Below are 20,085 nucleotides of genomic sequence, written 5' to 3' on the forward strand. Positions count from 1 at the left end.
AGTTGAATTCAAGGGAACAATGATGGGGGGGTGGAGGGACAAAGGCACTAACCAAACAATAAAGATACCGTTTGTCTAAGGTTGTAAAATTCCAGTACATTTTCCCAAATGTCCATGTTTTCCAGAAATCCTTGTCAAAGGATTTCAGATTTTCCTCCTGATTCCGTGAATTTTGCAATCCTATATTTGTCAGGTCTAAAAACAAATGACCAAAACAGGCACTCACCCCTCCTAGAAGCTTGACAACTCTGACTTTCTGTGGGATGTGTGGCCCCGCTCTGTCTCCACTATTGGCTCGCTGCATCACAGTTCTCTTCACCCCTGACTTAGGCCCCAGAGCCTGGGCCTGGCCTGGACTCAGACCTGCCATCAGGGCTCCCTGCATGGGCATGTTCCCCAGGGCAGTGGGCCCCCCTGGTCTGATAGGGTTCAGCTGGGTAACGTTCCTCCTCTGCTGCTGTTGTTGTTGCTGGGCCTGCTGGGTAGGGTTGGGACCAGGGCCCATGTTCTGCGCCTGTTGGCCCCCCTGCCAGCCTGGCGCTGGGGCTTGCTGACCCTGGCCCTTGGTCATCTGCAGGCGGGTCTTCACGTTCTGGCGGAGCGCGGGGGCCGTCGGTGGAGTGCCGTTGGGAGGGAAGGCAGTAGAACCTTGCTGGGGCTGTTGGGGTTTAGGTGGAAACTGCCTCTGCTGCTGTTGTTGTGGGTCACCCTGGCCGTTGATGCGCTCCAGAAGCTCCTTCTTGCGGACGCCGGCTTGCATCTGCCTCCTCATCTCCTTCCTCTTCAGGATCTCCTCCCGGAGTCGCTTCTGCTCCTCGATCTTCAGACGGTACTGCCGCGTCTCTTCGTCCTCATCGGGATCCTGCAACCAACCAAACACTATGAGAAACATCACACTCACACTCTCCATGAGCTAGTAACACGGGTAGCATCCCCAATGGCACCCTAATCCCTATATAGTGCACTACTTTTGACCAGAGCCCTATTTACACTATGTAGGGAATAGGGTGCCGTTTGGGACGCACACAAAAGTAGTGTCTAAATAAAACGGTGTTGAGGTCATGGCCAAAACGGGGAAACAAACATGTGGTGCAGGACTGACCTGTACTGCTATGTTTGGCTGAGTGCCTGTGGAATCCCTGCGAACCACCGTTCTTTCAGGTGGTCCAGGTAGCTGTGCTGCAGCCTTGTTGGCAACAGTAGGCTGGGCTCTCCCTCTGCCACTGCCGGGGACCGGCCAAGCGTTCAGGCTCGGTCGCACCCCCGACTGCATTGCCCTGGCAACGGGCCTGACGTTGGGCGCCGAGGCGGGGCGGACATTGTTCATGTTTTGGTTGCCAGGTGCCACGGGGAGCTCGCGGAGGTTGCTGTTGCGCTGGGGAAGGACTTTCAGTGCAGGAGGGTTCTGTGGAAGGGGGGGAGGATTTGTATTTTGTTAGTCTTTTGATCACAATCATATTCTAAATCACTAGCCAGTTCCGAACTGACATTAGCTTCATATATCTATATAACCAATGTGATTTTTTTTTTTTATTCTGTGCACGTTGGGTTTTTGATTGAAAGCAAAGCACATTGATTCCTTCGAAATCAGTTGGAACGTGTCATGAATCCAAATAGTCCTACGACCGATAGTGGCTGCTCACCATCCTGGGCCTGATGGGGGCGTTCCGTTGCTGTGGGTGGGGTCCGCCAGGGTGCGTCTGTCTGGGGCTGCCGTGCTGCTGCATCTGGTGAAAGAGGGGCTGGCCCTGCCCACCGCCGTGGTGCATCATGGGGCCTTGCCGCTGCTCGTTGGGGTGGAGCTGGTGCTGTGGGTGGTGGTGGGGGGGCGGCTGAGACAGGTCCTGTCTGTGGTGCTGCTGCTGTTGTTGTTGATGGGAGAGAGGCAAGTCGTGATGCTGGAGGTGCGAGTGGGGAGGGCCGTGCTGCATCAAGCCCTAGTTTTATTTTCAACGCAAAAAGACAAAGCGGGCAGAATGAGTGATTCTGACAGACAGGGTAAAAGATTGACTGTTTTGACTTACAACTTTTTATTTATTTTTTTAAAATCAGCCACACTTCTAAAGTTCTCATATGCAGACGATTGGCGCTTCTTTAAGGAGAAACGGTTACATGCATATGATTAACCTCCAATCGGTGTCCTCATATAGCCGCGGCAACAGAGGTAGAACAATGAGCCGTACACTAGAGGGCACTCTTGTCTGCGCCTCACCATTCATACCGCATGGGAAGGTCTCAGAAATATTAGCTGCTTTCATGACTTTTTCACTAAACAGGGAATATTCAACAAGCGGTTCCAATATTTTTATAACCGAGTAAGAATGGTACGAAATTCATGAATTTAGAATAAGGACCATATATCAAATTTGATATGTATCCCGACAGGTATTGTATAATTTATTTTATTTAACCTTTATTTAACTAGGCAAGTCAGTTAAGAACAAATTCATATTTACAATGACGGCCTAGCAACAGTGGGTTAACTGCCTTGTTCAGGGGCAGAAGGACAGATTTTTACCTTGTCAGCTCGGGGATTCGATCTAGCAACCTTTCGGTTACTGGCCCAACGCTCTAACCACCTGCCGCGCCAGAATCACTAATTGTGAAGAAGCTTGTAAAAACCCACAGTATACAATATGTGATTCACATCTAAGTGATTTCCATCTATGCCCAGTTAATACTTAAGCAATAGACAACACATACCTAGTTGTGGACCAACCCCTGAATCATTCCACTCCACATTGCACAGGCAAAGCGCAGGCCACCGCCACACACGTACATTGGTAGAAGATTCACTTACTCTCATCCGTACCTGCATCCCAAACTGGAGCTGCTGCAGGGGGAAGGGCCCGGGGGGCACCTGCTGCTGCTGAAACCCGGGCTGAATGTGGCCCATGAAGGGCCTGGTGTTGGGGGGTCCGCCGAGCCCCGTCAGGCTGGCCATGCCCTGGTGGCCCTGGGGGTGGCCCTGGGGGTGGCCCTGGGGGTGGCCCTGGGGGTGGCCCTGGGGAGGCAGATTGGGTCTGGGGGGCTCTCTCTGGAACAGCCCTAGCTGGCCCCCTGGACCCTGGCCTGGCTGGTTGAACCCTCCTAGGCCTGGCTGGTTGAAGGCCATGTGGCCCTGGCTGGGGATCTGATGGTTGTTACTGTTTATGAGTAAGCCAGGGTTCTGGTGATCGAACATGTGCTGCTGTTGCCCAGGGAACCGCCCTGGGTCTATAGAACAGGAGGGGAAGTAGGAGGGAGGAAAAATCCACAACAGAGACGTCAAGTTGTTTGCTGCGTCGCCACATTTCCCACTCACTTTAAATACATGAGACAGCGACTGCCTCGAGTCTTGGCTGCACAGACTAAGGCTGGGGGAAGCACCACACATAGGTCTACATCTCTATCAACAGAAAATAACACAACACCAATATATGATGGTATTTAATTCCACATAAGCAGTGATTAGAAAATGTGTGATACGCTTGTATATTAGGAGCCCCGACTCATTCGAAAGCATGTAGGTGCACATACATACAGTGCCTTCAGAAAGTATTCACACCACTTGACTTCTTCCACATTTTGTTGTGTTATAGCCTGAAGAGAACATGTATTAAATTGAGAACCTGGCCTACACAGAATACCCCATAATGTCAAAGTGGAATTATGATTTTCGGGATTTTTTACAAATGAAGTAAATATTAAAAGCTGAAGTGTCTTGAGTCAATGTATTCAACGCCTTTGTTATGGCAAGCATAAATAAGATCAGGAGTACAAATGTGCTTAACAAGTCACAGAATAAGTTGCAAAGACTGACTCTGTGTGCAATAATAGTGTTTAACATGTTTTTTTTTGGAATGACTACCTCATCTCTGTACAACCACACATACAATTAGGTCCCTCAGTCGAGCAGTGAATTTCAAACATAGATTCAACCACAAAGACCAGGGAGGTTTTCCAATGCCTCACAAAGAAGGGCACCCATTGGTAGATGGGGAACAAAATTTGACATTGAATATCCCTTTGAGCATGGTGAGATATAGGTGTCCTTCCTAACTCAGTTGCTGGAGAGGAAGGAAACCGCTCAGGGATTTTACCAATGGGCCAATGGTGACTTTAAAACAGTTACAGAGTATAATGGCTGTGATAGGATAACACTTAGGATGGATCAACAACATTGTAGTTACTCCACAATATTAACCTCATTGACAGTGAAAAGAAGGAAGCCTGTACAGAATAAAAATATTCCAAAACTTGCATCCTGTTTGCAACAAGGCACTAAAGTAATACTGCAAAAAATGTGGCAAAATAATTCACTTTTTGTCCTGAATACAAAGTGTTATGTTTGGGGCAAATCCAATACAACACAATACTGACTACCATACTCCATATTTTCAAGCATAGTGATGGCTGCATCATGTTATGGGTATGCTTGTAATCGTTAAGGACTGGGCAGTTTTTCAGGATAAAAAAGAAACGTAATGGCAAAATCCTAGAGGAAAACCTGGTTCAGTCTGCTTTCCACCAGACACTGGGAGACGAATTTACCTTTCAGCAGGACAACAACCTACAACACAAGGCCACATCTACACTGGAGTTGCTTACCAAGAGCACAGTGCTTGTTCCTGACTTAAATCTGGTTGAAAATCTATGGTAAGACCTGAAATTGGTTGTCTACCAATGATCAACAACCAATTTGACAGAGCTTGAAGAATACATTTAAAAAAAATGGCAAATGTTGCACAATCCAGGTGGACAGCTCTTAGAGACTTAATCAGAAAGACTCACATCTGTAATCGCTGCCAAAGGTGATTCTAACATGTATTGACTCAGGGGGTTGAATGCTTATTCATCTAATCAAGATATACAGTATTAGTACTTTTTTTTTTAGAAAAGTACCAATTTATCTTCCACTTTTACATTAGAGTATTTTGTGTAGGTCGTTGACAAAAAAATCTAATTAAATTCATTTTAATCCCACTTTGTAACACAACAAAATGTAGAAAATGTCAAAGGGTGTGAATACATTCTGAAGGCACTGTATAACATTAATTTAGTTAATGGAACTCTGCAATTACGCTCGCAGCGTACCCTGAAGGTATACTGCTAGGGGTTAATGCCCAGAAGGCTTAGATATGCTAAGAGAGACGATTTAACCCCTTAAAGGCAGGGAAGGACACGTGGGTGGGCAAGCTAGGTGTGTGTGTCTAGGTGAGGAGGTTTGCGTCCCAAATGGCACCCTGTTACCTATATAGCGCACTACTTATGACGAGCGGGCCCTGGTCAAAAGTAATTCACTATATAGGGAATAGGGTGACATTTGGGACAAAAGTAGTGCACTAAATAGGAAAAAAGGGTGCCATTTGGGATGCAGGCTGTGGTCTTACCCCCGATAAAGAAGGGCTCTCTGTCCTGGGGGGCGGGGGGAGGCTGGTTCCTCCAGGGCTCCATGTGATGGGGGGGCCTCTGGGGCGGCTGGCCAAAATTACCAGGCATGTGCTGCTGCTGGAAGTCCCCTGATCCCTGTGAGGGGGGAGAGGTGCACACACACTCACTCATACATTGAATTCCACATTGGGAACCACAGTAATCACAAACGAATTAAAACTAATGAAAAGGGTGCATTTTGGGTAACAATATTATACTACAGAGGGAGTGAGTGCTCAGAATTGATTCTCATTAGGCACGATGTTGACTTGGGTAAAATGTATCAATGTTTACACCATTTTGTGAGAAATACCATTGAGAGTAAACCTCTAAATTCACTAGTGTTCATTAGCATCCTAAGCATTGTGACAAAAAAATCTGCCATCTTGGCCAGAAAAACATTAATTCAAGAAACTGTTAAAAAATCGTAATCAATCTTATAACACAATGGATCTATGGTAAACCTGTACTAAAGCCAACATAGATCTTTGTTGACGGGACCTGCTCGCATTTCGGGAACATGGACGGCAAAGCATATTGGGCTGGTGTTAGATTAGTGCTAATTTCTTTGTTTCATCTACCTATTGTGTATGTAGAACAGCTTTCCACAAAGCACAAAATCCCCCCCCAGTGCTCCATCTAGTCTACCTTCAAGGAAAAGCAGCAGATAACGATCCCATAATCCCTCCTCGGAATAAGATCCCCCCCCCCCTCATAGCCTGTCTCTCCTTTATTCGCTTAAACATCAGTCTCTGTTGAAAAATTAACCTTCAACTCAACATGTGGCACTTCCACAACTGGGTTGCTCAGACCTCCATCCTCCTCGCCCCTTTGTAAATTGCTTAAAATGCTATCTAGGCTCAATCCACCTTGATTCGACGGTAGACTGCCGGCATTTAGAGAGGGATAGAGGCGCGTTTTGAGTGCTGGAAGGGAGAGAGTCGCCAAAGTTACTTAACAGAAAGTTAATCAACGGGGCTTAACGAAGCAGAGGACAAGAGGGAGTGGATCATATTGTTAGTTTGGACATTATCGCTCTGTTCCAAAGGTCAGTCCGGTTTGCACAATGGAGACTCGGTTGTCTACATAACACCTCTGGAAATTTGTATGAATTTGATAACGCGGCTCATCCGCTCTGAGTGCTAATCCTTGATAAACAGGCTGAGAGGTGCTCAATGTGTAACTGATGCTGCAGATATCCCTCTCGGAAAGAGAGGGCTAGCTAAAACAAACGTCATACAATGGACCGGGCCATATGTCAAACCATTCACTGAGAAATGGAAATGAAGAGGATTAGAAGTGGCATTTGTTTTGGTCGGTCCCTCTTTGGACATAGTGTCTTGTACAAATTTCACATTGTTGCCACTGTTTATGGAGGAATTTCATATTTAAAGGACAGTGGTACTGTTGACCAATGAGACTAAAAGATACGTTAGACAAGTGCCTCCACCATCAGAAAGAAATTTGCCCTGATGTGACTTCAATGTCACCTTTTAATGTCATCTTTGTAGCTTGGACAATGTGGAACCAAGGCTACTTTTATCTTTTCAATATCTAACCTGATGATATTACAACATATTCATATTTGGAACAAATGACAAAATATATTATATTTTAACCACCAGTCCCTTGATATGCTGGATAATTTTTTTATGCTAGACGCAAGAAATGTACATTTGGGCCAAATTACAAACCTAAAAATGTATTCTTGACTAGCAGTTTCTATCGCCATAGCCTCTAATTAGCTCTTAATTGGAACCTCAGATTAATATTTCATAATACATTTTCCAAATGTTTTATAGAATGATATTACATATTGGGGGGGGGGAAATCACCCCTCCCCTTCTTGAACAATTAAATCTGATGGTATGATAATGTATGATAATCATCCATAATCTGCTGCCCAGTGGTAAATGGATGTTGCTGGGTGTTTTGTCACCTGCATTTCAAATCGTGTCCCTGGCAACAGCAGCCTAAATGTGAATGACAGCTGGAGAATCCAACACTATGCTAGGCATCAGCCCAGCCTCTCCCTCCAACTCTAATAATAGTGAAAAACAGCTCTGCTACACACTGGAGCCCTCTCTGCTATCATCGTCCACCACAATGACAGACTGGAAAGGAGACGAGGACAATGGTTATTTGAAAAACGACAAAATTGTATTCAGACTCTAAACGTGAGATCCTGGCTCATTTGTTGACAAGGTTTGTAAGTACATCTTTGCCAAATGCAATTGGATGCAGCCATTTGTCAATGTCTGATTTGCATTAATCCATATAAAACGCTCTTCCCGAGAAGGTGTCAGTCAGTACCAGTGCCACCTGATGCCTGGGCATCAATAAGCTTGGCACCCTGTTCTCTACATCAGTGGTTCTCAAACCTCTCCTTGGAGACCCCCAGTCCTTACCACCCCTACCTTTCACAACACAACTGTTTGGCTCAAACACATTAAGGAGGAAAGAAATTCCACAAACTAATTTTTAACAAAGCACACCTGTTCATTGAAATGCCTTCCAGGTGACTACCTCATGAAGCTGGTTGAGAGAATGCCAAGAGTGTGCAAAGCTGTCATCAAGACAAAGGGTGGCTACTTTGAAGAATCTAAAATATATTTTGATTTGTTTAACACTTTTTGGGTTACTACATGATTCCATATGTGTTATTTAATAGTTTTGATGTCTTCACTACTTTTCTACAATGTAGAAAATAGTAAAAAATTAAGAAAAACCCTTGAGTAGGTGTGTAGGTGTGTCCAAACTTTTGACTGGTACTGTATTTCGATTTTTTTTTTAATGTTTTCTCTAAATATGTGTTATATACAATTAAAGGTCAAATACACTGCATTTCAAACAGTCAGCAATAATGTAATGAATTCAGGAATTGTGAAGTTATACCTAGGCTAAATATAAGCCTTCCACAACCATAAGACCCACTAATAATTACAATATTTCATGAAAAAAGTTCCTTGCTTTTTTTTTTGCAATAATAATGGATCTGGCTTTCAAGTCCATCTATGAAAATGCCCTTTTTTGTTACAAATTTAACCATGCATAATGCACATTCACCAATAATGACTTCTTGTAGAAGGTATTAGGCTATAGAAAATGAACACAGGTCTCATCAACAACCTCTCAAGCCCACGTGCTAGTGATTAGCCAGCTAATCTTTATATTTCAAGTTTAGCCAACTTGGATCTATTTGCTAGCTAACAAGGTTGAACAGTTGAATTGTTATGAAGACACCCTTCTGTCCATCTCCAACTTTTTTTAAAGCATGTTAGCCTGTGCACTTTGTTCAGATGTTGAAATCAAGTGGCCTAACTTATTTCTCAGAATGACAAAGAGTTGCCAATTCCTTATATGTTTGTGCTTTATGCTAACTGCACATTTACAAAACACAGACTAGACAGCTAGTATAAGAGTCTTTGGCTAAAACGCTGCTAACGTACCAATTCCACATGCGACAAACAGAGCATTCATTTTCCAGAATCAATGTTCAATGATACTTTCGTTGTAGTAGTGTCTGCTCTGCACGCAATTTGAGTAGTTGAGACATGAAAAGGGTATCGTTTGAAAAGTTAACTTCTTGTCTGAATGTGTTTTGGTGTCCAAAACTCAAACGCAAATAGCGAGATGAAACCGCTTGCCAGAGAGGAAGATGTGATCTCAACTTTGTTGGCATGAGAGGCAGAGGGAGGGGGCTTGGTGTGTGTAAACCATAGAGGAAGAGGCGAAGGGAGAGGTTTCAGTCTCGCTAAAATCTGTCCAAAATAAGACCAATGCATTTCTATGGGCTTATTTTGGAACAAAGCTTGTCGCCTGCCTTCCAGCCTTTGGGATAACGACTCCCATTGTCAGGGCGGAGACTTACATTTCTTAATTATATACATATCTATGGTGTAAATGGGGAAGGTACACACAGCACAGAGGCACGAAGGAGAGGAGACCAAAAATACAACACGAGAACAAGCCGACAAACGCTCATAAAAACAAAAAAGAACAAAACCTCAAAACCTTCTCGCAATACAGGCATTTGGAATATCGCTCAAAAACATACATTCAAATGAATCTGATATAATCGCCCAGCACTAATGCAACCTGAGTAACTGGAGGCACAGTTGGCTGCCTGGCCAATCCACTTCCCTGCCAGTGCTGTAATCACTTTAAAGGCATTCCTTTCCTGTCATCTCTGTAATGGGTTCTATGTTACTCTGGCTGCGTTTAGACAGGCAGCCCAATTCTGATCATTTTTTTCATGAATTGGTCTTTTGACCAATCACATCAGATCTTTTCACATCAGATATTTTTCAGATCTGATCTGATTGGTTAAAAGATCAGAATTCAGGTGCCTGTCTAAACGCAGCCTCAGAGGTTCTTCAATGATTCCAGTTTCCTTTTCTTAACTACCTGAATATCTATTTATCCTTTAGTATTAAACCACAATTATGTTATTGGGTTGTTTTTCTAATTCAAAACAGCCTTCTAAAGGTCTGTTCTGCCTTGTGCCACAAACTTTCCGTAAAAAAGTAGTATTTTCACTGGTGGTAGTGGGCTGTATCCTGGACTGTGTCCCTAATGATACCCTATTCCCATAGTACTCTGGTCAAAATTTGTGCACTATGTAGGGAAAAGGTTGCCATTTGGGACAGAACCCTGATTTCAGGATTCCATTGTGAAGCCAACCACATAGTTTGAGCCCTAGCACATCCATAAAGAGTGCTAACTAATTTAAGCCTCAGCCACCCCAGCCCTCCAAGAAGGCCAGCCACGGCCAAAAGCCCCTATCAACCATTTCCAGTTGTGCAGACAGACTCGGTATGAGTGTTTACAGATTTGCTCCAACAGTATATGGACCAGAGCGGGTATCTAATTGCGATAATGATATTTCTCTCACAAAGAGGCCCAGCGCTAACCGTGTGATGGGGGAGTGTGTGTAGGAGCAGCTGCTACTCACAGGGAACCTCTGAGGACTCGCAGCAGGTCTGGGCTGGCTCTGGGCAGGAGGCATCAAGGGCACTGCAATGAGAGAGAGCGAGGGGGGAGGGGTCAAGAGAGAAATGAGAAGAGGAAGAGAGAACGCAGGGGTGGGGAGAAGGAGGGGTAGTCCATTAGACACCTCTGTGTGTACTAAAGGCTGATTCACAGGCATGCATCTTACATTTCACCTCCGAGATGGGCTCACATTTGTACACAGCTGGACAGAGGCAAAAAGGAATGGATGAACATAGTGAAGCATTGCGGTTGAAGTTGTCTAATGGACAAGGAGGATAGGTACTTTGGGCTCTGAAAGAGGCCATTTCATCACACAGTATGAGGCTTTTTGACTTCAGTAAATACTCCATGCATCTTCAATTCATAAATCAGTTTGAGTTGCCACTGGTAATGGCAATTCATTTCCCACAGAAATTGAAAAGGACAATTCGTTGCAAATATGGGTTAAGGGACATATGCCAACCTCTGGTAAACACTCCCGTTATCCTGTCCACCCCCCTCCCCTCAAAACACACACCGTCTGTCTATCTCTGTTACACACACCCCGAGTCATGACTGAAGGCAATCCCTGATCTTTTCACACACAGAGACCGACACACACAAACACCTCACCAACACATTTCAGCCTGGACAGACAGGGAAGATAAACCAATCTCAAGGAATGGAATGGAGATACCGCCAAAAAACGACAAGTAAATAAACCTATTACTGGCTGAAAGCCCTATTCACTTGTCATTCAACCCAAACAACAACATGACATTCTAATCCAGACACTTTTCAAAGCAGTGCACGGATAACTGCCAACCATACGGCAAAGTACGCCTTTACTTAGAGGCAAATATTCAAAACATTCAACGGAGGTGCTATCCTTACAATAAGTCCAAAACTTTATGAAAAAGGACCCAGTGAGCCACTCAAATGACATCCTATTCCCTAAATAAAGAACTACTTTTGACCTGAGCCCAAAGGGAATAAGGTGCCATTTATGACAACATCAAAAGTAATGCACTATATAGGGAATAGGGTGCTACTTGGAACGCAAGCCAAACCCTGCAAACATGCGGAGCCGCCGGAAGTGCAGACCTACCTTGTGCAGGGGAGGACGCTGGGCCCCTGAAATGGGGATTGATGTGGATGTTCTTGGGCTGCTGCTGCTGCTGCTGCTGCTGCTGCTGCTGCTGTTGCTGGTGGGGGTGGTTGTGTGAAGGAGGGGGACTCATCATGCGGGGAGGCGGGTCCATCTGGGGCCTGACTGGTGCCCCGTGTGAGGAGGGAGAGCTACGGTGGGCCATGTGCTGGGGGATGAGGGGTTGCAGGGGCTGCTGGGCCAGCGAGCCCCCACTGTGCTCCTGGAAAAGAGGCCCTCGGGGGCCACCGGGGCCGCCCTGGCGATGGTGCTGCTGATGAGTTTGGTGGTGAGGGGGAGGCATTCTGGAGGGAGACTGCTAATTGAAGGGAAAGAGAGAGAGAGAGAGAGAGAGAGAGAGAGAGAGAAATGGAGAGATAGAGTGGGGGAGAAAGAGGGAAGACCAATACAACAAGTCAAATATGTTGAGTATACAAAACATTATGAACACCTGCTCTTTCCATGACAGACTGACCAGGTGAAAGCTATGATCCCTTACTAGTGTCCCTTGTTAAATCCACTTCAAATCAGTGTAGATGAAGGGGAGGAGACAGATTAAATAAGGATTTTTAAGCCTTGAGACAATTGAGACATGGATTGTATATGAGTGCCATTCAGAGGGTGAATGGGCGAGACGAGATTTTTGAAGTGCCTTTGAACAAGGTCTGGTAGCAGACTGGTGGGCTTTTCACCTCAACAGTTTCCCATATGTATCAAGAATAGTCCACCACCCAAAGGATATCCAGCCAACTTGACACAACTGTGGGAAGCATTGGAGTCTACATGGGCCAGTATCCCTGTGGAATGCTTTCCACACCTTGTAGAGTCCATGCCCCGACGCATTGAGGCGGTTTTGGGCGGGGTGGGTGTATTGCTCAGTAAATTAGTTAAATAAAGACACCACTAATCCCTCACGTAGGCCTATACGTTAAGTTTAGCTCCTATTCAATTACCTGTTGGCCAGTCATGTATCAATTCTAAACCAAGTTAAGATATTTTCACCTCTCCAGTCATTCCCCACACAGTACATCACCACTAAGACGAATGCATGAATGTATCCTGTTAGGCTTTTAGTAATATATAGCTAAATTAAGACTGGTCCCACTTTTAATTCATAGCACAATTGCGATCCAGTTGAGCATTCCCATACCTCTTAAAGAAGCATGTTTAAAAGGATTTTCCTTTTTCATATAGAGAACGGAATGGCTGCGGACGTGACTTTTGTCTAATCGTTTTTTTGGTCCGGACTAAAGATGCCGAAGCTTCTGTGCAACGCGCCGATCACCTTCTCCGCATGTGCATATGCTCTACGTCACTCGTAGAGAACAGGCTACTCTGGCGAATGGTGCTTGTCTAATAAAGTCGGATCAAAGCTGAATCAATGTCTGCAAGATCACATATTGATAGTATTCTGCATAACAAATGCAATAGCATAGTATTACATTACTCTAAAGGCGTCTGTATACATAGGTTCGGTTTGCTCCTAGCCACCTCGGCCAGGCAACGCAAACGTCTGTGCCCGCATACTCCCCAAAGACTTTTTAAAAAAGTGGCAATATTAATGTCGTTTGTCCCTCTTGAGCAACCGTAACAACATACGGAGTAACACTTCCTCAAAATAGCCCGAATTAATCTAAGATAAATCAAGAAATCTGTCATTAATTTTGATGTTTTTGCTGAGGAGGTCTTAGTCGCACAATTTTTCATCTAGCTAAGCTGTTTGGTGCAGTTCTTCTCAAGTGAAACAACTTGCATGAAAACTAGTAATGCACTGCAGACAGTAGGGCCTAACTGCTGCTGTGCTCTCTCGTCGAAAGACAGCAAACACTTCATTGAAAACTCCTGTCCATAGTTCCCACCCCAACTTTTGACCAATCACCGACGAATGTGCGTAGACTTCGCCTACCGAACTTAGACTTGCCTCAAGAAAAAAAGGTGCGAGAACAGCTCCCTAAAAAACTGCCGAACACCAAAACCTCACAAAATATGCGCTAACTGTTTCAACTGGGAAGCATGTGACAGGCTTAAGACAAAAACACCACCGCATTTTTTCACTCATGTGACTAAAACTCAACAGCGCACGCCACTAGACAAAATACACAAGTAGGCTATGCTGCAATTTGTTAACACCATCTGCTCTAATATTCGCTCACTGTACATCATTCAAAACAACACTGTGGGCAACTTCGAAACACTGTATAAACTCAAGAAAATCTAAATGCCTATCCTCGTGAAACTGATTGAGATCAAATGGTTTGTATGCAGATGCTGCATGGGCATTTCACTGGTAAAAATGTAAGAATTATCATTCACAATTGACAGTGACAAATGTGAAGGGAAGGAGGCCACAAAATGTGTGCGTAAAGTAAAGAAACGTGTGCAGAAGCTTCGGGATTTTTTAATTCCGGAAAAAAAATATGTCTGGAAAAAGTCTTATCTGCAGACATGGCCTATCCAGAAACGACTTCAAATGGATGAACAACTTAAATTAATGGATTATATGCTTCGAAAGATGCCTAATAAAAGGCCATGAGAAACTAAATCCTACGCAAAGAACAAAATTAATTTCATATCGTTCTGTCTAAATGGACTACCGCCAACGTTTTGATATAATCCATATATCAACATTGATAAGGGGAGCAGAGAAGCGGAATAATTGACTTTGTTCACGCGCAAGTGATCACGGCTCCAATAGGCCATGGAGAGAACGGCATATTTGCGAACAATCACAAGAAGCCTTCATGGCTGTGCCTTATTAGTTTTGCAGGTAAACATTAGGGCCAGGACGATACCAGTATCACAATATTTTTTCCTTGGCAAAAATGAAAACATGAAGCAAACCTTTTGCATTGTGTCGGTTCATTTTGTTAAGATTTACCTGCATGCCCATATGCAGTGGCATCATTGGGAGCCTCTGGTCATTCATTCGTCCTCTTCCTCCACCAAAGTCTCCCATCCCGAATCCGGGGAACCCCCCTCTTCCTCCTCGTCCTCTGAATCCTCCTCTCTCTCCTCCTCTTCCTCCTCGGCCCCCAAAGCGGCCCTGCTTCCTCTGGCGCTCCTTCTCCTCAAACTCCATCAGGTCTGCTTTGGCCTCTTCAGAGAGTTCTGGTGGGCAAAACACATCAGGAAGTGAGCATTGCAACATTCAGGGGTAGTTTCCCCAGACACAGATTTAAGTCTTGTCCTAGACTAAAAAGCACTTCTTATGAAGAATCTCCATTGAGCATGCTTTTTATTCTAGGACTTGGCTTAAAGCAATGTCTGGGAAACAAGCCCTCAAATACAGCCCATTTAAGAGGACTTGCTCAAGATAGATTTGTTGAGCATTTTCTTTTGATCCATGTTGTGTAAATACATTTTAGAGTTAAACTTGAAATGCTCTTCATCCTTAACCAAGTCAACCAAACAAAGCCCAAACATATTACAGCTAACATATGAAGCAAAAGAAATGTAGACATTTGAATTCGAGTTTCCTAACTGCGTGCAAGGTTGTAAATAAATGTACCTAATGTTTCAGGAATGTTTCTTCTTTTGTTTGCTGCATCTGCCAGCCGCACAATGCCAGACGTGACGTCTTTGCGCTCCGTTTTGAAACGCAACCGGCCAGACTGTCCATCGTCGTCTTCCTCTTCGTCCTCGTCTTCCTCCTCCTTCACTTCTTCCTCTGGCTCTGGTTCATTTTCAGCCTTTGGAAATATATGGATCACCTTAGTCATAAATGATGAACAACCCATCAGATATATGGATAGTGTTCATCTTGAAGGCCTATGAACTGCAACCATGAACATACGAGGTGTTATCTGATTTCACAACACTTCACAAAAGATGCAGGCCTTCAGTATGGGTTAAACCATTAGAATTAGCTATTGATATTATTGGTAATTTGCTACTTTTTTAGCTAGGCAACTCCAAAATCGCCACACAGCGAGCGTCAGTCAACACAACGGGTCTCTGAATATTAATGTCTGTGTCCCAAATGTACCTTGTTTCCTATATAGTGCATTACTTTTGACCTGAAACTCTAAGTAGTTCCTTATATAGGAATATATAGGGAATAGGGTGTCGTTTGGGACATAGCCAGTGAGTGAGGGAGACCCATTCTGTTCACACCTCCTCTGCAAGCTGAGAGTCTTCCTCTTCTTCCCCCTCCGGTGCTTCCTGTTGCTCTGCCTGCTCCTCTAGATGCTCCGGTTGTTCTCCATCTCTGTAGGTTGCCGAGTAATCATCCACCTACAACAACATGGAGAGATTCAGAATCCATATTCTAAATACTAGTCAGTCATTAACAAACAGTGCCTTCAGAAAGTATTTGTAACCCATGACTTATTCCACAGCCTGAATATCAAAATGGATTAGAAAAAATGATCTTACCCATCTACACACAATAACGCAAACATATTTTTAGACATTTTAGCTCATTTATAAAACATTTTATACAGAAATCTCATTCACATAAGTATTCACACCCGAGTCAATACTTTGCAGAAGCACCTTTGGCGCCGATTACAGCTTTGAGTCAGTCGTCTTGGGTATGTCTGGATAAGGCTTTGCGCAACTGGATTTGCGGATTTTTCCCCATACTTCCTTGCAGATTTTCTCTGTTAAGTTAAATGGGGAGTGGTGGTGAACAGCAATCTTCAAGTCTTTCCACAGTTCTTCAATGGGATTCAAGCCTTGCCTTTGGCTGGGCCACTCAAGGACTTTCACATTGTTGTTCTGAAGCCATTCCAGCATTGCTTTGGCTGTTTGCTTGGGGTCATTGTCCTGTTGGAACATAAATCTTTGCCCCAGTCTAAGGTCGTTTGCAATCTGAAGCAGATTCTCATCAAGGATTTGCCTGTATTTATCTCCATTCATTGTTCCCTCTATCCTTGCCAGTCTGCCTGTCCCTGTCGCTGAAAAGCATCACCAAGCATTACGGAAGGGATGGTGTTAGACGGGTGATAAGCTGTGCCTGGTTTTCTCCAGATATAGCGCTCTGTATTCAGGCCAGAGAGTCACATTTTTGTCTCATCAGACCACAAAATATTTTGCCTTATGATCTGTCTTTCACGTGCCTTTTTGAAAACTCTAGGCATACTGTCATGTACTTTTTTCTCAGGAGTGCTTCCGTCTGGCCATTCTCCTGTTAAAAAGGCCAGCTCATCTCCTTTCCAAGACCCCAACATTCTTTTAGTTTTCCTATTGGAATAAGGTCACGCCAATCATCATAATTTTATTAGCTAATAAGCAGCCTTCTTTTCCGGGACTTAGGGTAATACCCGATCAGACAGAGCCTCAGGCAGTCTATAGTTTCCATTCTGATGATCAACCGGTGTTCTCTCCTGCTTATTTTACCTCCTTAGAAGAAATTGCTTTTCTTTCTGATGTTATTGTGTGTGCAGCTAAATGTATGTGCCAAAATCCTGATGTCTTTTTGTTTGGAGCTAAATAGTGTCTGACATAAATATGCACCATTTGTGTTAAACTTGCTAGCTAGTTAGCTTGCGTACTCCCGCTAGCATTAGCATATTGTCATCCAGAATGCATTACTATTTAGCATGCTTATTAGCGATTAACATTTGTTAGCACTTGTCTGTGGTGCTAGGCGATTTTCGGTTGTAGATCGCTCATGCTTGTTATGTTTTAAAATGTGTAGATTTTTCTGCATTGCTCTATTGTTCTTTGTGCATCTAGCATGTGTTTGGGTCCACATAGCCTGTTAAGTTGTTGACATGCAAATAGGCATATATTTTCCCATACTGTGCCATAGCCTAAGTTCTCCTCTTTTCTTTACAGAACCACAATTAGTATCAGAGAGAGTGGTGTGTGTGTGTGTGTGTGGCTCTTCATTAAATCCTTGAACTGGAACTACTGCTTCCTAGTGTTCTGAACGGACACCCTGTGGTGGTTGCTACCAGCCTAAAATCCAGCACCTACGTTTTTTCTATCCTTTTTTATTGGTCCTTCGAATTCATAAACATCCCATATTTTACACTCCCATGAAGCCCAGATTGTTAAAGTGCTGTCGAGACTGTTGTCCTTCTGGAAGGTTCTCCCATCTCAGCCAAGGAACTCTGTATGTCAGTCAAAGTGGTCATTGGGTTCTTGGTCACCTCCCTGACCAAGGTCCTTCTTGCCCGGTTGATCAGTTTGGTCGGACTGCCAGCTCTAGGCCGTTCCATATTTCCCCAGATAAACTCAGCAAAAAAAGAAACATCCTCTCACTGTCAACTGCGTTTAATTTTAGCAAACTTAACATGTGTAAATATTTGTATGAAAATAAGATTCAACAACTGAGACATCAGTAGAAAGGCCTCTTTAGTGTCCTAAGTTTTCATAACTGTGACCTTAATTGCCTAAATAAGCTGTTAGTGTCTTAACAACCGTTCCACAGGTGCATGTTCATTAATTGTTTATGGTTCATTGAACAAGCATGGGAAACAGTGTTTAAACCATTTACAATGAAGATCTGTGAAGTTATTTGGATTTTTACAAATTATCTTTGAAAGACAGGGTCCTGAAAAAGGGATGTTTCTTTTTTTTTGCTGAGTTGATATGGCTCATCACAAGAGCTCTACGGACAGCTCCTTGGACTTCGCTGTCAACTGTGGGATCTTATATAGACACGTGTGTTCATTTCTAAATCATGTCCAAACAATGGTATTGACCATACATGGACTCCAATCAAGTTGTAGTGACATTTTAAGGATGCTCAAAGGAAATTGGATGCACTTGAGCTCAATTTGGAGTATCATATCAAAGGGGTGTGAATACTTATGTAATCGGATATTTCTATATACAACTTTCAATACATTTGCCAACATTTCTAAAAACATGTTTTCACTTCGTCATTTTGGGGTATTGTGTGTAGATGGGTGAACAACAATTATATTTCATCCATTTTGAATTCAGACAGAAACACAACAAAAATGTGGAATAAGTTAAGGGGTATGAATACTTTCTGAAGGCACTGTAGATGAAGTATATTCCTTCTTTCTACCACCCTTGTATTGGCTCATGTTTACTGTTACTATAAATATTAGGAGGATAGTTTTACACTGGCCTAAGATTACAGCCTTTGTGGGTTTAGGCTAACTATATCCCCATGGAACTGATGTCTAAAGGAATAACGGTAGAGCCAAAAGTACTGCAGTGTTTCCCTTTAATGAAAATATTAACCGCGAGTATAAAGGGGAAAACATTGAAATGTTATGAAGGGGGGGGTTAGCAGGGAGGGGGGTGGGGTTTAGAAAGGGGGAGCCTCTTTTGAATTACCATAACAGTGGGAGCAGGCTTCATTACTATTCCTGACGGCATTTGAAATTCAATGAGATGTAAATGTTTGACATGATATACAGAAACGACGACGACGACACACTCTCCGGATCAGTGATGGTGAAAATATCATCGAGCTAGCTACTGACTACTGCACAAATCGCTGCTTTATTGGCTCACTTTAGAAGATCCTGACTCAATGCCATGCAGGAACATCACACACACGATACAACAGTTTTATGGTTCCGAAACCTGCAATTCTGGTAATAAAAAAAAATATTAAAAGCATATTTCCATTGAGAAGCCACTAGGTGCTTCATAACCGTCAAATGAGGTCAGTGTGTAGGTCGCAGGCCAGTGTTTGGTGTTCTGCACCATTAACCTGCCAACCCAACACATAATATTGCAGACAAATACCCTTGGCAGCAGAAGGATAGGCAGACTGACTGCCCCGAAGGGACAGAAAGGGCTTAATCCTTTAAACTGTTCCACATATTACCTCTGAATAGCACTGCAAAAAGAAGTGTTTAAGCCCAGGCAGTCAAGTCACCTTGTAAACATAGTTATTACACACAAAAACACAAAATGTGCAATACGCACTCACTGGGGTTTTTCAAAGAAAGTATGAAGTAAAACCGTGCAACCCTACTAAGGTCAAAGGCTTTATTTTCAGTGTGGAGAAAGTAATACGTCTTTGTCAGACAGGTGTCAAGCGTCATCACACCTTGGTAAATCGGGCCATTACAGACATCACACATTAATCTAGTCTTATCTTTTTCCCCTCTTCACTTCGAGGTTTGGGAAATAAATAACGGGGAAAATCGCATCAATCATTTCAGGACTGTATGGGGTGTCGGTTTGTCCTTAGGAAGGTCAATAATCTTTTCACCTATGTGAGAGTTTATCAGATGGAGTCGAGAGCCCGAGATAAAAGCCCCTCGCGTAAACCTCCACCGATTGGCAGCGCGTCTTCCTCGCACAAAGCGGCTCTTTAGCCGGACAAAGATACAGGGCCCAAGGTCACAATGGCACCGGGCGTCACAGCCGACAGACACCAGAGCATTACCTACCTACCGCCAAACAAGCTGTCAACACCAACTTTGTCAGCGAAAGGAGAAATCAACTGGCGGAGAGTGATAATGAATCTAATCCCCCCCACCCAACACGCATCCCCTTTAGCACCCCCTGAATAGATTTGATATGTGCCCCCTGAAACCCAAGACGGGGAAATCAACGTTATCTTTTCAAGATACAATGGAGTAAGACAGAAGGAGGGGAGATGGGGGGGGGGGGGG

At 43.9% G+C, this 20,085-nt stretch overlaps 1 protein-coding gene across 6 annotated transcripts in view; it reads right to left on the reverse strand.

The window, feature by feature from the left end:
- Positions 1-20,085, reverse strand: part of LOC106578609 (RNA-binding protein 33) — a 44,893-nt gene that overhangs the window by 13,586 nt on the left and 11,222 nt on the right. For 2 of the 6 annotated variants that reach the window (XM_045702168.1, XM_014157600.2), the window contains exons 6-15: positions 15,644-15,763; positions 15,039-15,219; positions 14,409-14,638; positions 11,492-11,849; positions 10,367-10,428; positions 5,373-5,508; positions 2,801-3,216; positions 1,644-1,937; positions 1,103-1,405; positions 227-862 (exon numbers count right to left, since the gene is read on the reverse strand). In XM_045702168.1, the coding sequence (XP_045558124.1) occupies positions 227-862; positions 1,103-1,405; positions 1,644-1,937; positions 2,801-3,216; positions 5,373-5,508; positions 10,367-10,428; positions 11,492-11,849; positions 14,409-14,638; positions 15,039-15,219; positions 15,644-15,763 (2,736 nt within the window). The remainder of the gene's footprint in view (positions 1-226; positions 863-1,102; positions 1,406-1,643; positions 1,938-2,800; positions 3,217-5,372; positions 5,509-10,366; positions 10,429-11,491; positions 11,850-14,408; positions 14,639-15,038; positions 15,220-15,643; positions 15,764-20,085) is intronic. The other 4 variants (XM_045702169.1, XM_045702172.1, XM_045702171.1 and 1 more) reach the window with 4 other exon arrangements.

The sequence above is a fragment of the Salmo salar genome, chromosome ssa19, assembly GCF_905237065.1.
Source record: "Salmo salar chromosome ssa19, Ssal_v3.1, whole genome shotgun sequence".
Lineage (NCBI taxonomy): Eukaryota > Metazoa > Chordata > Actinopteri > Salmoniformes > Salmonidae > Salmo > Salmo salar.